The following is a 19758-nucleotide window of genomic DNA, read 5'->3' as shown; positions in this document are numbered from 1 at the left end:
TAAATGTAAAATTGATTACAGGTATGGAGCTAGAGACTAAAATGCCTTTAATCAGAATCAAAATGGCATATCTGGTGTCTAAGGAGTAGCATACCTCCTTCTTTGGCAGTCTTTAATAAAAGATGAACTGAATAAAGAGATAGGACTGCCACGGCAAGCAGCATGATTCTGTGAAGGGAATAGAAAGGAAACAATAAGATTTCTGTAAAAAATAAGACATAATAATACATGGTGTTAGAATACATTATTACACTGGTCTTTTCAATCATTAACTTTCCAAGAGCATGTGGATTTGGGGATGCTGAAAAATTCTTTTCCAGAATGTCACAAATACTCTTTAATGCTTCAGAACTGGAATTGGCTTTGTTTTATGGGCCAAAACGTACTACTGGAAGTCCCTAACACACCTTTTTCAGTGTGTTACTACTAACAGTAGTAGAATCTAGCTTAAAATTTAGATGCTAAAGGTACAGCAAAATTAACAAATACTATATCTACTTACTCCGTATAAAGGGCATATGTATATGTATATCATATTTGCCTGATATTCTCATAAATATTTATAATTGAAGGGCTATTCAATGACCTGACTAAACATCCATCTAAAATCTAGAAACACAGAAGTCAAAGCAAACTCTGAGCTCTGTCTGCGCATTATATGAGAGTGATCAGAGGTGTGAACCAGAGGGTCTGGCAAATGCCTGTATAATAGAAAAAAAAACAGAAAAAGGTAAGTCTAGGCTGCAGGATAACCTTTGTTGTACTCAGAAAAGAATCATTTCTGGTTCAGGGCCCTCCGCATGTTCACAGGCATATATGGTTTCTTTATGTATTCAGTGACCAGTGCTTTCCAAAAACAAGAACCGAACATCAAAAATAGAGTGTAGATAGAAGCAATTATATAACAAATTAAGGACCAATAGTAACCTTTACCTGAAACTGAAAAAAAAAAAAATCTTATCCTTTGCCTGTTTCCTATGATGAGAGCACACTAGACATTCTCCCCACAACTGATCTAATTCTTTGGTAATTCCTGGGGAAGTTAAGTTTGCAAACATAGATTTAGACAATGAGGTACAAATGTTCTAACAATTCTAGCTCTACTGTGCTCTTATTTATCACTAAATATGTTCACCAGAACTGTCTAATCAATGTCATATTCATCTGTTGTTCCATACAGCTTATGAATTGACCTGTTTTTAAGAATTATGCAATTCAGATTATATAATTTTATTCCCTGGAAAAATAATGAGAATACTCTATATTCTAAACATATACTTGCTTTGGCAGAAAATACTAAAAGTAACACCAATGAAATCCTGTGTCACTTGTTGGGAATTAAGGGAGATTGCTGAATCCATTTTGGGCTACTTGGATACACAAAACACATCTCATGATCTCTAATGATTTAATTGCTTCGGCAAATTAATCTGATAAATGTTTATAGGCCTAAAATGAGGCTCTCAGTTTTAAAAGTGGAATATTCTCTTCCCATGAAGATGATCTGTGGCTCTAGAATTGGAGAAAGTATCTCTTACTTCTTTTCATCAGTGATGCATGAAAATTTCCTAATTAATTTTAATAGTATGTGTAATTAGTATAGAGAAGGCAGTCTGTTTGTTTCAAAGACAGAGTATATTACAAAAGTATACAACTACATATATGACTATACATCTAGCCATTAAGAATCTGAGAAGTTTTAAAAACTACTTTATTTCAAACATGGCTTAGAAAGGTAAAGTTGACATGAAAACCCATTCGGCTAAAAACTATAATCTAACAGTTCAATCAAAGCACTGACACAATATCAATATTTATAGTCCAGCCTGATCCTTCGCCCTCAAATAGCTATGTGGTTACCTAATCATATGTGATGTTTGGAACATAAATAGCATATATTTATAATATAAATGTTACATTCTTAGACAGTTATTTAAGACTCCAGCATTGCATTAGGGATTGTGGTCTACATTCACACTGATGCCTGCCTAACTTTATTCTTGCGAAGTATTTCACCGCTGCCAACTGTGCCTTTGAAAATGTCAGGCTGTACATAATGCACAAATGTCTGTGGCTGTCTGTCACAACACGGCCTTCATCCTCCAGGTCGGCTCTGTGATGCTGCTGCCACTAGCCAGCATGTGACCAAGCTTGGAAAATGTGCATTGGTTTAGGAATAAACTTTGGCCACTCTGCAAAAATTCCTCATGCCAAGCATTGTTACTAGGTCTTGGGGATACAGACAGGAGGTGAATAAAAACAGGGTTGAGCCATCTCCAGAGGCTTGATGCTTTGGAGATGATAGTCTAGCCAGGGAGAGAGCCATTAAACAAATGAATCCAATAACTGCGCTAAAATACTAACACTGTGATGGGACCATAAAGTGGTTTGTCCCAGTCATGGAGACTGGGGGAAGGCATAACCGAGGTGAGGCTGAACTGAGTTATGGGGAGTTAACTAGATGTAGAGGAAAGGGAAGAAGGTTCCAGATCATGTGCAAAGGCCCTGTGGTAAGAGGGAGTGGCACCTTCAAGGGATGGAGAGCAGGCCACTGTGCCCATTGTATCTGGCATAGAGAGCAACAGATGATGGGACCTGAGATGGGATCGAGGCACACAGGACTCTGCAGGTCCTGTTTGGGAGGGGATACTTTTCCTAAGAGTGTGATAAAGTCAGATTTGCTACTGGGAAAGATCTTTTGAACTATGAAACACAAAATTATTTTACAGTGAATAACTTTGGACTGGTAGGGCTGTTCTAGCACTTTGGGGGAGCGGGGCTCAAACACATAAACTTTCTGCCATTTGAATAGAGATGGCTGGTTGAACAAGTACCGGGATTAGACTGCTCTGATTATTTCTCATTGCTGTTTTGTTTAAAAAAGAGAGAATATGCTAATACTTTTTCTGATGATTCTTATTCACAAAGATCAAATTTTGTTAATGGAAAGAGCACCAGGTATGCACAGGCTTTTAACTGAGTGTAGATATGTCCAGGCACTTACATGAAAAGTATGATCCCTGTGTTGGCCATGGCATAGGACAGGCCCAGGATTCCACTGCCCATGATGGCGTTACTCAGGTTGAATGAAGACATTCCAAAGGAGGTGGTCCCAGGATGCTTGAAGAAAAAAGGATGCATGATAAGAAAATACCCACCAAAGGATGAACCTTTTTTGGATTATTCTTATCCTACATTATCTTTTCTGAAAGAGACTACCACCAAAAATTGAAGATTAAAGTAAAATCACAGCAAATAAAACCATGACTCAACTTCAGTAAAAGCATGTAATTTTCAGGGGAATGTGGTACTTGATTTCAGCAGAGGTCTCAGTAAAAATAAAAAATACAGGTTGACTAATAGAAAGAAGGGAAAGCATGTACGACTGCAGATCACATCTGAGTTAGAATGATTTCTCCAAAAAACAAATAAATTTCATAAATGATTTATGCAGCCATATGGCGAACAGGAAAAACAAGCCCTTATTCCAGTAAGGGCCTGAACAAACAGAGAATATGCTGATCAAGGCTTGGAAAATTTCAGTCACATTGCTTTCCTGCAGAGACCCAGGTAGATCAGACATCCTCAAGTCGTGTTGACTGCCAGAAAGCAGAGAATCACTTACATGTTCATCGTCATAATCTGCCAACTTCTTTTTCCCCAGAAATCCATTTGTCAGGAATTTCTGACTTTCAGCATCTTCATTAGTAAACTGACTGAACATACACACAAAGGAAAAGAAGACAGTAAAAAACATCTAGTAAATGCTCTGATTTATGTTTATGTTTCAGGTGATCTAAGTCACTGAATCAGGGGAAGAAAAACAAGACACTTAAAGGTTTTTTTTTTTTTTCTCTTCTCCTCCTCATACTAGTGTTCCTTCCAGACAAAAGGACTGAGCCCTTTTTATGAGTATACTTTGGGAGGGAAGGAGAAAGCTCTGAAGGAAGAAAATATTTTTTAGTTGCAATCCCTTTAAAGCCACATTTTTCCTCCCACATTGACTAAGCAAAAAATAGAATAATTAGAGCTGAGTTTTGCCATTTCAAGCTCTCCCAAAGACAGGGAAAAGAGCAGTGACTGCGTTTTCTCAACTGTTAATACATCATGACCACAGGATCTTATTAATTCAATAAGTATTTATTAAGTGCTTTGGCACTCTGATCTCATCTCTCTTGGTGCTCAAATGTCCTCATAAGGGAAACTTCCATGTCTGATATGAAGCAACTATGGCTCAGAAGAGTAAGATAGCATGTCCAGCCTCACCAGATCCCAAGTCTATGGTCTCCTACCACAACATGCAGCCCTAGACAGAGCCCTTAGCTGGCATTTTCCTCTTTTTTGATGCCACATTTTGTATGCATATCTCTTGCTGGAAAGGAGTTCAATGGTAGCTCTGTGCTATGTTTGGTTGTGTGCAAGAATGTATATTTTATTTTATTTTTTTTTTTAAGAATGTATATTTTAATTACTCTGAAAATGTACTTGGTTGTGTTAGACAACTAATGAATGAAACAAAGAAAACCTTTTAAAGAAACGCAGTGAATTAGTGGAAGAGTTGAGAGGGCTGTAAGATGCATGATTAAAGAGCAGGGTTTTACGGTCTGAGCCACCAACTAATAAAAATAAATGAAAAAAAAAAAAAAAAGAGCAGGACTTTAAGACATCACAGAGCAGGGCTTCCCTGGTGGCTCAGTCAGTAAAGAATCTGCCTGCGGAAACTTAAAAGCTTTTGCACTACAAAGGAAACTATAAGTAAGGTGAAAAGACAGCCCTCACATTGGGAGAAAATAATAACAAATGAAGCAACAGACAAAGAATTAATCTCAAAAATATACAAGCAACTCCTGAAGCTCAATTCCAGAAAAATAAATGACCCAATCAAAAAATGGGCCAAGGAACTAAACAGACATTTCTCCAAAGAAGACATACAGATGGCTAACAAACACATGAGAAGATGCTCAACATCACTCATTACTAGAGAAATGCAAATCAAAACCACAATGAGGTACCATTACACGCCAGTCAGGATGGCTGCTATCCAAAAGTCTACAAGCAATAAATGCTGGAGAGGGTGTGGAGAAAAGGGAACCCTCTTACACTGTTGGTGGGAATGCAAACTAGTACAGCCGCTATGGAAAACAGTGTGGAGATTTCTTAAAAAACTGGAAATAGAACTGCCATATGACCCAGCAATCCCACTTCTGGGCATACACACTGAGGAAACCAGATCTGAAAGAGACACGTGCACCCCAATGTTCATCGCAGCACTGTTTATAATAGCCAGGACATGGAAGCAACCTAGATGCCCATCAGCAGATGAATGGATAAGGAAGCTGTGGTATATATACACCATGGAATATTACTCAGCCATTAAAAAGAATTCATTTGAATCAGTCCTAATGAGATGGATGAAACTGGAGCCCCTTATACAGAGTGAAGTAAGCCAGAAAGATAAAGAACATTACAGCATACTGACACATATATATGGAATTTAGAAAGATGGTAACGATAACCCTATATGCAAAACAGAAAAAGAGACACAGAAATACAGAACAGACTTTTGAACTCTGTGGGAGAAGGTGAGGGTGGGATGTTTTGAAAGAACAGCATGTATACTATCTATGGTGAAACAGATCACCAGCCCAGGTGGGATGCATGAGACAAGTGCTCCGGCCTGGTGCACTGGGAAGACCCAGAGGAATCGGGTGGAGAGGGAGGTGGGAGGGGGGATCGGGATGGGGAATACGTGTAAATCTATGGCTGATTCATATCAATGTATGACAAAACCCACTGAAATGTTGTGAAGTAATTAGCCTCCAACTAATAAAAAAAAAAAAAAAAGAATCTGCCTGCAATGCAGGAGACGTGGGTTCAATCCCTGGGTTGGGAAGATCCCCTGGAAAAGGGCATGGCAACTTCAGTATTCTTGTCGGGAGAATCCCAAGGACTGAGGAGCCTGGCAGGCTACAGTCCATAGCGTTGCAAAGAGTCAGACACGACTGAAGAAGACTGAGCAAGCACAAATCCACAAAACACTGCGACAATGGTCTACTTGGTACAGGCTGGAAGCTGCACATCCCATGACACCACTGGTTGGCAGCTGAAGCTGTGTGCCAGAGACTTTGAGGATATGAAGCTAGTGCCAGTCATGTTTCTGAATGTTTGACTAATGAGTTCAGCTGCCACCACTGCATTTTGATACTGGAAAATGTCACATAGGCTTTCGATTATAGGAAATACTCAAATATGCATGCTTTTTAAAAGTGCTTCATTATTAGATAAATTGCAACTTTTAAGGCATTTATTGCATGAGAGAGTAAGATAAAATGATTGGAGTTTTTTTTTTTAAGTAACCCTTAGAAATAAAAAAGGTAAAATAATTATTATAAATCTGTGCAAACTATCTCTTAGAAGTTAAGCCTGAAAATATCTTATGAGAAAGACAATAAGGCTACTTTTTGAGAACAGAGAATGATATAAAGTGCAAATAGAACTAGATAGATCACGAAGACAAAATCACAAAGTTTCATGCGCTTTTCTGAAACCTAGGAAGTGGCTTTTCTTGAACCATGTGGTGTACAAGTTAGGAATATTTCCTGTCATTTTTCTCCTATCTCTTGAAGGAAGAATAATGCACTCAGAGGCTACCTTCCTCCATCTCTGCACTCCTTCCTCCCTTTTGTGATTTATTTTAATAGTCTGTAGTTAATATACTTGCTACGTGGAGATTGGCACATAATGTTCCTAGCTGGAAACGGAAAAGATAAGATGAAACAGAGCCCCAAATGGGCCTAATGATAATAAAAACAAAGGTGTCATCTAGATTTAAACTCTGGAATATCCAACATTCTATTTTTAACCTTAATCAATAAGCTAGAATCCTTTAGCCCATGAGTAATTTTTAAGTTTTTCTCTTTTGAGGCATTTGCATGTTCTTATTTTGGCATGAGATGAATTGTAGTCATAAAACATGCCAAGATTGTATAAAATACATGAGAAATGTCCCCACCGTCTTCAGTGATTTAATATCAAACCCAGCATATATTGAAAACATAAGTATAATGATTTCAAATAAATGTATTATGTTGAACTACCCCCAAATTTACATTTAAGAGATCAAACCAAACATAAACAAACCCATCTTTTAAAAATGATCATAAAATTGCAAAATAATGACCCAGTAGAGTCAGGACTTACAAGCTAAGTCCTTGTAAGTGTTCCAGAAAACACTGTCTGAAGCTGATAAAAGCATTCTTGCTCTTTTCGTGCTGGCTTTCAGAGGACCAAATCTAATGACTCTGTAAGACTCTTCTTAGGACCCTGTCCCCTTCAGCTCTGCCACTTCCACAGAGCTCATATCTGTATGCACCCTTCTCAGAAACAAAAGAGCCCTTGGGTTTGATCAACTTCCTGAGAGATGAAGTGGAGGGGAAAAAAACAAAAGTCCACTGAGAATCATCTATCTCAAAGGCACTCGTTTAATCCTCAGCAAAGTAGGTGTTGGCTTGCCATTTTGCATTTTCCACTGAAACTCATAAATATCTTCTCCAAAGTCAGATGACTCCTCTGCTGATTCCAAAGCCCATGGTTCTACCATGTTGTGCCTCCTCAAGAGTAAGTCAGAAAGAGAAAGACAAATATTGTATAAGAACATACATATACATATATATGGGATCTGGGCTTCCCATGTGATACTAGTGATAAAGAACCCGCCTGCCAATGCAGGAGACACAGGAGACCTGGGTTTGATCTTTGGGTAGTGAAGATCCCCTGGAGGAGGGCACAGCAACCCACTCCAGTATTCTTGCCTGGAGAATCCCATAAACAGAGGAACCTGGTGGGCTATAGTCCATAGGGTCACAAAGAGCCAGACACGACTGAAGTGACTTAGTATGCACACACATACGGAATTTAGAAAGAGAAAACTGATGAGCCTATTTATAAGACAACAAGGGAGACAAAGACATAAAGAACAGAGTTTTGGACACAGTGTGGGAAGGAGAGTGTGAGATGAATGGAGCGAGTATCACTGAAACCTACATATTACCATATATAAAATAGATGGCCAGTGGGAATTTGCTGTGTGATAACCCAGAGGGACGGGATGGGGAGGGAGGTGGGAAGGGTTTCAAGAGGGAGGGGACATATGTATACCCAGGGCTGATTCATACTGATGTATGGCAGAAACAACCATGATATTGTAAAGTACCCTCTAATTAAAAAATTTTAAATATATTATGCTGAAAGAAAAAAAGAGTCACCCAACGTACAAAGAGTCATGTTGACATCTCCATGGCCTCTCTTATCCAACAACACTAATGTTTACGGGGCTGGCTTCCTGGAGGAAGAAGAGTGCTTCCTCCTGACACCCTTCCTGGGTGTTGTGAATGCAATAAGACATCCTGATTTGGGGATAATATTCTCTACTTCAGACCTAGATTTAATCAAAAATTCACTTCTGAATATCTTAAATCAAGAATAATTTGTGTTATATAATATTTTGTAAGAAGTCAATAAACTTATCAAATAACAGTTGTGCAGCTACTCTGTTCCAGGCAGTGCCATTAACCTGTTGTAGGGGCATCATGAGCATCTGGGTAGGGAGAAGGTGCACAATGCAAGTGATCACTTCTAACTGGGGGATGGCTTCATAGGAGACCCAATATGGAGCTGAGTCTTGAAGGAAGAGTGCGGCCAGTAGAGAAAAAGGGGTAAGGTGAGTGGGTAATACTTAAATCAGGGCATTCCAAGCAGACAGAGCAGAGTGAATGAAGGAACAGGAGTTTTGAGTGGCTCAACAAGGCTAGAAAACAGCACAAAAACAGGGAACGGGGCAAGGGATGGACAGGAGAGCTAGGGGAGGGCTAGATCATGAAAGGCCTCATACGCCAAGCAACGTGTAGTATAATCTTTCTCTCATAGCTACTGAGGAAGCACTGAAAGGATTTACCTTAGGATAGGACATGAGTCAATTTGAAATTGCAAAAGATTACTTTTGCAGGAAATCTGAAGGGCTAGATAGAAGAGAGTAAATTGTAAGATGGGGATTAATCAGGGCTGTTCTAGTGGATGAGTGACAGATGATGAGGGACTAAAGCAAGATGGCAATAGAACGGATATAGACATGTGGGTGGATTTGAAACATTAATGAGGTAGAAGCAACTGGATATAGTCAAACATGGCACATGCAGTTTGGGAGAAGGGATGAGTCAAAGTTGACACCAAAGGCCCTTTGATTGAGTTGCTGAATGATGCTGATGACTTTCACCAAGATGAAATTGCTAGAAGAGGGGAAAATTTTGAAGAGGATGACAAGAGTTCAATATTAGACATCACAAGTGTAACTTAATCAAGGAGGCAAACCAGACACATGAGTCATCCAGTAGAGATGTATAGTAAACAGTTGGATATGATGATCTGAAATTCAGTTGAGAAATTTAACAGGCTGAAGATATGGCATATGTTCAGTGGGTGAAGTCATGATGGTTGTGAATAAGCTTGCTCAAAGGACAATTTTAGCCAGAGAAGAATCTCAGCAGAACTCTGGAGATGTAGAAATACTTAACAGAGCAGTCAGAAGAAGAGAAACCTGAGAAAATAACCCAAAAGGTAAGAGAAATGGTATGTTAATTATAATTTAAATTACTCTATAGTATTAATAGGAACAAGAACACTGTAACTATAATTTTAAAGTAATCATACAAAGGACTGACATACAATAATGATATAACAATGTGTACTTCAGGATCAGAGAGTTGATGTGTTAACATCAACATCATTGCTATCTCTCAAATAGGTAATAAATCCAGTTCTTCCCAACAAAAATTTTGTTTTCCATGTCCATACACCTCTCATTTTTCCATGGAGCCTGGTCATTTTAACCCCATACCTGCTCATTGCTGCCTTTTCTAAATTTCCCATCCCGGTGTAGCTATCTTGAATACTTTCTCCGCTGATGCTCTCATCATCAGGCTCGATGTTGACATTGCTCAGTTCCATGGGATCCATTTGAGCTGTCAGCGCTTTCTTGTCCACACACAAGCTCCTTCAGTGTAAACAAGATACTGTACCTTCAGCTTGAGGCTCTTCTACTTGGTGTTATGTTCAGAACACTCTGTTCTGCAAACAGAACACAAAATAAATCATTATAAATTTCTTTAAATTAGATAAATAAATCCAAATCACCTACTTGTGTATGTTCTCTGTAAAAACATGAAAAGTAAGAAAATTCCTGGAAAATTCACAAAGTATGTCTCCAAAGTTTCCCTTATCCAATACCAAAAAGAAAGAAAGAAAATGAAAAAGAAAATGGAAAATTTGTAATAAATTGCCAAATTAGCTGGCATTTATAGAATGTTTTTTCAATGGCAGGGGCTTTGATAGTCACTGTAGGAAGAAAAAAATAAATCTTAAGACATGGTAGCAGTCTTCAAAAAACTTTAGGTATTTGTTAGAAAATTGTATTACTTATATGGGTGACAATGGTAAGCTGTTGAGAAAGAAAGATCTGCCAAGGTAGAATCTACCAGTGGCTCCACCAGCAGTAACACAGAAAATTACTGTGTTAATTTTGCTTTAGTTTGTTAATGAAAGAATTAACACCATCAAAATACTTGATAACATGCAACAAAAGATAGAGTCAGGCTCAGGGAGCCACTTTTCAGGCACTTGGATCTTGAAACCAAAGTTAAGAACACTAACAAAAGTAAGTACAAGTTTATCTTTGAATCAGCCTCAGTCACCGCCTATGCAAAGTTGAAATGCATTTTTTTTTTTTTTTGAAATGCATTTTAACAAGAAAGGGATTGAGCTTTTAGGCTTTGCTCTGCCTTTAACTCACTGGATCTCAGCACATTTAACTTTTCTGACCTCATTTTCCTCAATTAAGTGAAAAGGGGTGGACTAGTACTGTGCAAAAAAATTGCTATGAATCCATTAATGTTAATTTCTGAAATTTTTACTATTAGGGTCATTCAATTCTTATTGAATCAATACATTAGGGAAAATACTATCACTCTTGGAAGGTGTGGTTCTGAAACACACACTACATTTGGTAAGGAAATTCTGAGCAGAGAAACTAACATAAAAATTGCTCCAGTATGCATGGAATCCATAAATTCCCTGGCAAATAAGAAACAGGTACATGAGAATGACTCCATAAATCCAGTACCGCAGCAGCCCATCTGTGGAGGACAACCCTTGATCAAGATGATTTCACACTCCACATCACAAAAGTTGCAACTCACAGATGGAAACTGAAACTCACAAGGAGAGTCAGTAGGCACAAGAAGTAACAATTCACACCTGAGTGACTACAGACTGCAAAGTAATTTAAAATGGACTTTATGATAAAAGAAAAAATAAGATGGATTATAAATTTAATATAATAAAAAGTAATAAAAGATTTGAAATAAGAAATAACATCTACAGATTATGAAAACAATAGAAGAAGATCAGACTGGTTTGAGAAAAAGACAAAAAGAGGGATGTGGGAGTGGGGATCAGGATGGGGAACACATGTAAATCCATGGCTGATTCATGTCAATGTATGGCAAAAACCACTACAATATTGTAAAGTAATTAGCCTCCAACTAATAAAAATAAATTTAAAAAAAAGAATTCTAAAAATAAAATATATAATCATATTTTAAAAACTCAGCTGGAGGGAGAGTAATGAAACTGGAAGATAGATTGGTGGAAATCACTCAAATTATATCACAAAGAAAGAAAGAAAAATATGAAGTTAAAAAACATGGGGAAGAAAAACAGAAGTAAAAAGTTGAACATGTCTGAATAGTTATTCTAATATGAAAGAATTGGGAGATGAGAGACAAAAAGGACAAAGAATTGTTGAGAACTAAAGGAAGAGAGTAGTTCTCAGGATTCATAAAACCCACACAGTACTTCCAACAGGAAGAAGAAAAATGAACATTTTCATTAATAAAAGGCAGTGTAAGTGTATAACATCAAAGATAAAGAAAGAAATCTTAGAAGCACCAGAGAGAAGCATACAATTAAAAGAAAAAATAGAAACTTGTACTGAGTACAAACTTGTCTCAACATCCCACAGTATCAGTTTCACTTGCCACTAGCAATCACTAATGACAGTTACTGTTTTTACTTCTTCATTTAAAGTTAGTCATTCTAAATCTAAACTATTCACTAAAACCTCTCTGACTTGGTTTATCAACTCTAAACTGACACTTAGGAAAGATAACGAAATTAACATACTTCTTTCTATGCTCCTAATTGCTTCTTCCACACTCCTAATTGTTTCAGCTCATGAAATATTTCTACAATGTTGAGATTCATGATAATGTCATCTATTGTGTAAAACAAATCTCTCATAATTTACCTAAATAATCAACAACACTGCTGTGCTGTGATTTACATTACAATTGTGTAAATAGTATGCCCAAAGAACCAAGTGGTATATTTGACTACATAATAAAGGCAATATAATCCTATACTACTAAAATTTTTGCTTCCCAGGTGGTGCTAGTGGTGAAGAAGCTGCCTGCCAGTGCAGGAGACATAAGAGACATAGGTTCAGTCCCTAGATTGGGAAGATGCCCTGGAGGAGGGCATGGCAACCCACTTCAGTATTCTTGCCTGGAGAATCCCAAGGACAGAGGAGCCTGGTGGCCTGTCGCAAAGAGTCACGACTGAAATGATTTAGCAGGCTTGCACTAAAATGTTGGAAGCAAATTATCCACACTCTTTTACTTTCTGAAGGGCTTCCTCCTCCCTTTTCTGGGTCTTATTCAGCTGCTCATGTGTCTTGAATGCTATCCCCTTTCTTCAATTCATTTTGCATCGTGCTGAAATACTCCCTTGAATAAATTTTTCACACAATAGGTCCAGAAATAGAATTTCTGAGTTGTTTCACGTTGGAAAGTGTCTTTACTTTATTCTCAAACTTTTTTGATTGCTTGAATTCTAGATTCAAAGTCATTTTCCTTTATAAGGTTGAAAACCTTTGTCTCTTGACTTCCAGCTTCCTCTGATGAATCATTCTCATCTCTTTGATTTTTTTTTTCTTCTGGAAGGTTTTAGAATTTTCCTCCTTAACAAAATCTGAAATTTCTCCAGGATGTAACTAGATAGGAGTAGTTTTAAAAATTTATCTTAATCCACATGTGGAGAGCCCATTCATTCAAGAGATTTGTATCCTTCTTCTGATAAAAAATATTCTACCATTTTAAAATGTTTCCCTTCCTTTGAAACTTGTATTAGTCATGTACTGGCCCTTTTTATCTCTATTGCCAAGATTTTCTCTTTATTTCCCGTGTCTTTGTTACTCAGTGTTCAGGGATAGTTCCTTAATTTCCAGAATAACAAATTTGATTTGCAGCTGTGTAACATTGTGATATAATAATACATATACGTTTGGTCTTCCATCCCGTTTCTGGCACAAAGCTACAAATGTAATTACATAACTAATATTTGGGTTTTGTACCCAATTCCTGAAATAGTTCTGAAATGACAAAGATGTTTTTGTTATTTTGCTGTTGTTGTTTTTCTTTTTTCTTTTTTTTTTTTCATTTATTTTTATTAGTTGGAGGCTAATTACTTCACAACATTGCAGTGGGAGCTGTTGTTGTTTTTCATAGCAAGACCCTTGTAACTACACCTGAGTTTATGATAATGAAGTGGCTTTTGTATGGCCCTTGGGATGGAGGCTGGTTGCTAGGGAGACCAACCAATTGATTAGAGAGCTGGAACTTCCAACCCTACTTCCAATCAACTGAGAGAGGGTGTGGGCTGAGTCAATAACATACAGCCAATTATTTAGTCATGTCTAGGTATTAAGCTTCATAAAACACCCTAACTGAAGGGGTTTGAAGAGCTCCTGGAGTGGTTATCACATAGAGGTGCTGAGAGAGTGGTCCATAAGAAGAGGGTGTGAAAGTTCTGAGTCCCTTTCCTCATACCTTGTCCTCTGCAGCTCTGCCATCTGGCAGTCCCTGAATTATATCCTTTTATAACAAACCAGTAATCTAGTAAGCAAACTGTCTTCCTGAGTTCTGTGAGTGATTCTAGGAAATGATTAAATCTGACTTATAGCTGACTGGTCAGAAGTACAGGAGGTCTGAACTTGCCATTGCATCTGAAGTGGAGGCAGTCTTGTGGGACTGAGCCCTTAATATGTGGGATCTGATGCTAACTCCAGGAAACAGTGCCAGAATTGATTAAATTGTAGGACTCCCTGCTGGTGTGGGAGAATTGGCTGGTATGGGAAAAACTCACACTTTTGATAGAAAGTATTGGGGGTAAAGTAGAAAACCATTGTTTACTTTTAAGCTGTACCCATTTTCTTGTTCAACCTGCCAGCGAATTATTTTTCACAATCACATTTTTAATTTCTGATCATTTGTTTATTCTCTTTTTTCATACCATCTCTTTTGTTTATTTTACAGATGCAGTATTTACACAAACCTTTCTAAGGCTATTGATTTCAAGTTTCCAAAAGCTCTTGTTGCTCCCTAAATTATCTATTTTTTCCTGGAGTTATTCTGTTTGTTCATCTTGGCTCTTCTCTTCCATTTGCCTGGCTTTCCTGAAATTCTTAATGATCCTAGGTTGTCTGTTCATATTTATGAATGAAGAGTACATTGGTTAACTTAGAAAGCTAGTACTTGGGGTTTCTCTGAAATCTTACAGGCTCATTCCACTGATGGATTGCTCCCTTGTAGGTCCCCTGTTGCGGCTTCCCTGCTGGCTCAGTGTTAAAGAATCTGCCTGCAAATGCAGGAGTTGCAGGTTTGATCTCTGGGTGGAGAAGATCCCCTGGAGAAGGGAATGCCTGGGAAATCTCATGGACAGAGGAGCCTGGCAGGCTGCAGTCCACAGGGTTGCAAGAGTTGGACACAACTTAGTGACTAAACAGCAAACAACAGGTCCGGGGTAAGTGGCGTCTATGCAGCCAGTCTGTCTACAGAGTAACTGCAGGACTCCATTCCCAGACAGAGCTGGCACTGTAGGTAGCACACACTGTAGGTAGCTGGCACAATGATGTGTTTTCCTCTTGATGGAGCTTCCATTTTTGCTTGTTATCTCTCTGTGCCTGCTGTGGAGGTCTTAATATCTATTATAGAGTCCATCCTTAGGCTCTCTTTACAGACTAGGTTGCAGCCTTATTTTTTGACCAAAAGGGGCAGCCCAAACAGATGAAGAGTTCAAACCAAAGTGCCTTGGTGAACACCTGGTCATTGGTTGTTCATGAACCGTGCCTCCTCTTTGTGTATATTGACTTAACTTGGAACTCCTACTGGACTGCCTCTGGAAAAAGCCCAATTATCTGGTTTACCTTGGTTCCTTTTCTCTTTCACAGGTTTTCCACCCCTATCAACTTCCTGGCTTGTAGGAATTCTTAAAACTTCCATTTGTTGCTGATCAGTTCAGTTCAGTTGAGTCCCTCAGTCATGTCCAGCTCTTTGCAATCCCATGGACTGCATCATGCCAGGCTTCCCTGTCCATCACCAACTGCCAGGGCTTGCTCAAACTCATGTCCATCGAGCTGGTGATGCCATCCAACCATCTCATCCTCTGTCATCCCCTTCTCCTCCTGCCTTCAATCTTTCCCAGCATTAGGGTCTTTTCAAATGAGTCAGTTCTTCATATCAGGTGGCCAAAGTGTTGAAGTTTCAGCTTCAGCATCAGTCCTTCCAATGAATATTCAGGACTGATTTCCTTTAGGATTAACTGGCTTGATCTCCTTGCAGTCCAAGAGACTCTCAAGAATCTTCTCCAACACCACAGTTTAAAAACATCTATTCTTTGGTGCTCAGCTTTCTTTATAGTCCAACTCTCACATCCATACATGACCACTGGAAAAACCATAGCTTTGACTAGACAAACCTTTGTTGGCAAAGTAATGTCTCTGCTTTTTAATATGCTGTCTAGGTTGGTCATAGCTTTTCTTCCAAGGAGCAAACTTCTTTTAATTTCATGGCTGCAGTCACCATCTACAGTGATTTTGGAGCCCCCCAAAATAAAGTTTCTCACTGTTTCCATTAATTCCCCATCTACTTGCCATTAAGTGTTGGGACCAGATGCAATGATCTTAGATTTTGAGTGCTGATTTTATTATTTCACAGATCTTTTATGATTTTGTTTCTTTAAGAAGGATCATTTCATTTGAAGTTTCTTTCCTTGAATTCCTCAAGGATAGGTCCTAAACTCCCCTTGTTCCAATCTACTCCCAAGGCTTCATAAACCATGGACTCTCTAAGTCACAGTTCTGGCCCAGGCCTTCATTCTGACCTCCAGTTACATGTGTCCAGTAGCCTGATATATATATATTTGTGTATCTCAAAGGCAGTTTAAATTCAATGTGCCTAAAATCTAACTTGTGACAGTTCTTCCCTCTTCCAATATTTCCAATCCAAAGAATGTTGTCACCATTTATCCAGATCCTCACATCAGAAATATCAGTCTTCTAATTTTTTATCTTTAACATTTATCCCTTTCTAAAGTCTAGTTGATTTTGCAACAATTAAAGTATTTCTCAAATTAGTCCACTTCCTTCTATTGCTTCCACCATCAGTTTTGTCCAAACTTTCTTACATTGTCAATTGCAACGATCATAATTGATACCTTCATCCTTTCTTGCCTACCCTCCCCCTCCTCATTCATTTTCTACAAACAGGCATATTGATCTTTTAAAAACAAAACTTAGATCATGTCAATCCTCTATTGTCTTTCCTTTACTCTTAGGATGAAGTATAAAATTCTCCACATGCCCACAAAGTTCTTCATGGTCCCTCTGCTCCTGACTTCACTCATTCCACACACTTCCCACCTCACTGCTCTAGGTACTCTGGCCTCCTTTCAGTTCCTGGGTCTCCCTGAGTTCTCTACCACCTTGGACCATTTGTCTGATAAGATAGATGGCATGAAGTATGGCCCCTAATCCTAATTTTGGTCCTGGTCAAGGGACATCTTCTCATCAAAGTTGGAGCACAGTTTCACAGCTCATATCTTTAGCTCTGAAGATTCTATTACTGATCTATTTTAAGGGAACACCAGCTAAAAGCATAATTTTAAAAGAATTAGAAAATTATGAGAAACTAGATACTCTGAATCATTTGCCCGCTGCACAAAGCAGGTCCTTTAAAGCATTTAGACTACAGCATAATTGCTAAACCTTAACAACATGATTAATCAACATGGAAATGTAGAAAGATGGTATTTATTTATTTATTCAACAAATACTGAGAATGAACTATAAGCCAGAAACTATGAAAGATAAAGCATGAATAAGACACAATCCCTATACCTGATGAATTCTGTTTAGTAGAGAAAACAGATTTTTTAACAAGCTCTTATATTATAATCTTTACTTTTTTCTCTGAATAAATACTTATGGAACTAATCAATGAATCACTCCCTGGAGAACTAGAAAAGAATGATGCTATGATTGAAAAATATAGTAACATATTATGTGTGTGTGTGCTCAGTCGCTCAGTCATGTCTGACTCTTCGCCACCTCATGGACTGCAGCCCACCAGGCTCCTCTGTCCATGGGAAACGCCAGGCAAGAATATTGGAGTGAGTTGCTATTCCCTTCTCCAGGGGATCTTCCTGACCTAGGGATCAAACCTGGGTCTCCTGCACTGCAGGAAGCTTCTTTACTGTCTGAACGACCAGGGAAGCCCTTTTCATAACATAGTATATAATATATTAGTTTTCATAGCCATAGATTCTCCTGCTGCTCCCCATCTCAGTAGATGGCACTTCATAAGAGGTGCTCACAGTGGAACAGAGCAGGACCCGATAGTCCTTGCCCTCCTCCCCTTGTCCTCTGCCTGCCTTTTGCCTGTGGAAAACCTTAGTTAAAGAATAAGTTTAATCAGAGAAGTCAAAAATGCAGAAACAAAGGAAACCAAATAATAATAATAATAATGTAGTCATTAGCATAGTCAAGGACCTTCAGTTCTTTCTCAAAGGCTATAGATAATATTCTGAGCCATATCCTGTGAGCTGTCTTACAGATACTCAGACATCAGGTGGAAGAATTAACTAAATGATGACTAGACTGTACCCATGACATGAGCTACCACAATTCTAAGAACTGGCCACAAAGAAAAGGGAACACACAGACCTTGGGACTGAAGATTAACTGTACCTAAAACAACCAAGATGAGACTGACCAGACCACCAATGATCAATTTGAAGATGACTGTCAGAGCTGACTGTGCTGTTTTTGTATATAGCTCCCTCTCTCTGTCTATAAAAACTCTAATCCCCTGCTTTTCAGGGATGGTGCGGGAGGGGGCAGGGAGTTGGCCTTTGGACAGATGTCCACCCTCCCCCACCCCATCCCAGTTGCCAGCATCTGAAATAAAGCAAACTTTCCTTTCCACCAACCTGCCTGTTTATTGGCTTTTGGGGGTCAAGCAGCCGGATCCCATACACCTTTCGGTAACAATAGGAGGAATCTGGCTGAACTTCCCAGGTGGTCCAGTGGCTAAGACTCTGTGCTCCCAATGCCAGGGGGCCTGGGTTCAATCCCTGGTCAGGGAACTGAATCCCACATGCTGCAATCCTGTGTGTCGCAACTAAGACCCAGTGCAGCCAAATAAATAAAATTAATACTAAAAGAAAAAGAGGGATTTGGTTATCATTACAGGTACTTCCCCTTCTCTATACTGTATCCCCTCTCCCATGTTCAATCTATCACCATATCAATCTTTCTTGCAACATTTATTTAAAATTAATTTACTTTTATCTCCATGACCATTATGTTAATCCAAATGACTACACGTTTAAGGACCCAAAATTATTTTTCTCATTACTTTTCAGAATAAAGTCAAATTTCCTAACATGCTATAAGGCTCTACATAGCTTAATCCAGACAGAGATCTTGAGTCCTGCATTGAATCATGATGCCCCCTACTCACTAGATTCACTGGACTTCTTTCATTTCTTCATTGCCATCTCAAGACCTTTTTAACCTGCTGTTCCCTCTGCCTGGAATTCCCTTCCCCCCATTCTTAACAAAGTGCCTCCCACAGTTAACTAAAAGAACCTGAAAATCTTTAACTGCCACATGGTCAGAGAGGCCCCATGTCTAAATTAGATTCCCCCATGGAGCAGGTCTCCTCTTCCTTCTCACACTTTGAACTTACATTTTTAGTTGTATGTTCATTTGATAAATATTAATAACTTTCTCCTCTGCTAGGCAAAAAAAATTTCTTGAAGGTGGGACAAGGTCAGGTTTGTAGACTACACATATTTGCATTATCTAGCACAGTACCTGATGACATATTCTTCTAAGACCAAGGCAATTTTATATGATCTCCTTTATAGATGCAAGTACAATCCTTATTATAGCTTTATAGGCTAACATTTCAAAGTGAAATAGAAATGTTCCCTTTTGGTTCCCAAGAAGAAGAGCAGCTTTGTTGTGCAAAGAATGTTCACAATTCTTCTAAAAGAAAAACCAAATTTGATTTGACAGAACTTTCTATAGTCTAGCCTTTCTCACTAATGAAGAAGTTAGGTTTCTCTGCAAGAGAGGTTTTGCTGAAACAGACTGGATATTTGAGTGCAGTGATCTTCTGCACTTTTATTTTACTTTATTCGTTCATGAAGGTGCAAAATCAAAATTTGAAATTAAAGTATTTGGAACACTATCACCATTTAGAAGTCTTTGTTTCATCATACTTACTACATTATCTGAATGTCCTAAATAGCTGATTCCTTATATTCAATTTTCAGTTATTAAACATTATATATAAAATTTCTTTG

The 19758-nt window shown here is 38.4% G+C and overlaps 1 protein-coding gene across 1 annotated transcript in view; it reads right to left on the bottom strand.

Moving 5' to 3' along the window:
* The window catches only part of SLC38A4 (solute carrier family 38 member 4), a 76845-nt gene that overhangs the window by 23640 nt on the left and 33447 nt on the right, over positions 1 to 19758 (bottom strand). Inside the window, exons 2-5 of the mRNA XM_061122889.1 lie at positions 9893 to 10122; positions 3626 to 3716; positions 3005 to 3120; positions 95 to 168 (exon numbers count right to left, since the gene is read on the bottom strand). Coding sequence (XP_060978872.1) covers positions 95 to 168; positions 3005 to 3120; positions 3626 to 3716; positions 9893 to 10011 — 400 coding nt within the window. The 5' untranslated portion in view covers positions 10012 to 10122. The remainder of the gene's footprint in view (positions 1 to 94; positions 169 to 3004; positions 3121 to 3625; positions 3717 to 9892; positions 10123 to 19758) is intronic.

This window comes from Dama dama, chromosome 3, assembly GCF_033118175.1.
Source record: "Dama dama isolate Ldn47 chromosome 3, ASM3311817v1, whole genome shotgun sequence".
NCBI classification, from domain to species: domain Eukaryota; kingdom Metazoa; phylum Chordata; class Mammalia; order Artiodactyla; family Cervidae; genus Dama; species Dama dama.
This window is presented reverse-complemented; position numbering and strand designations above follow the sequence as displayed.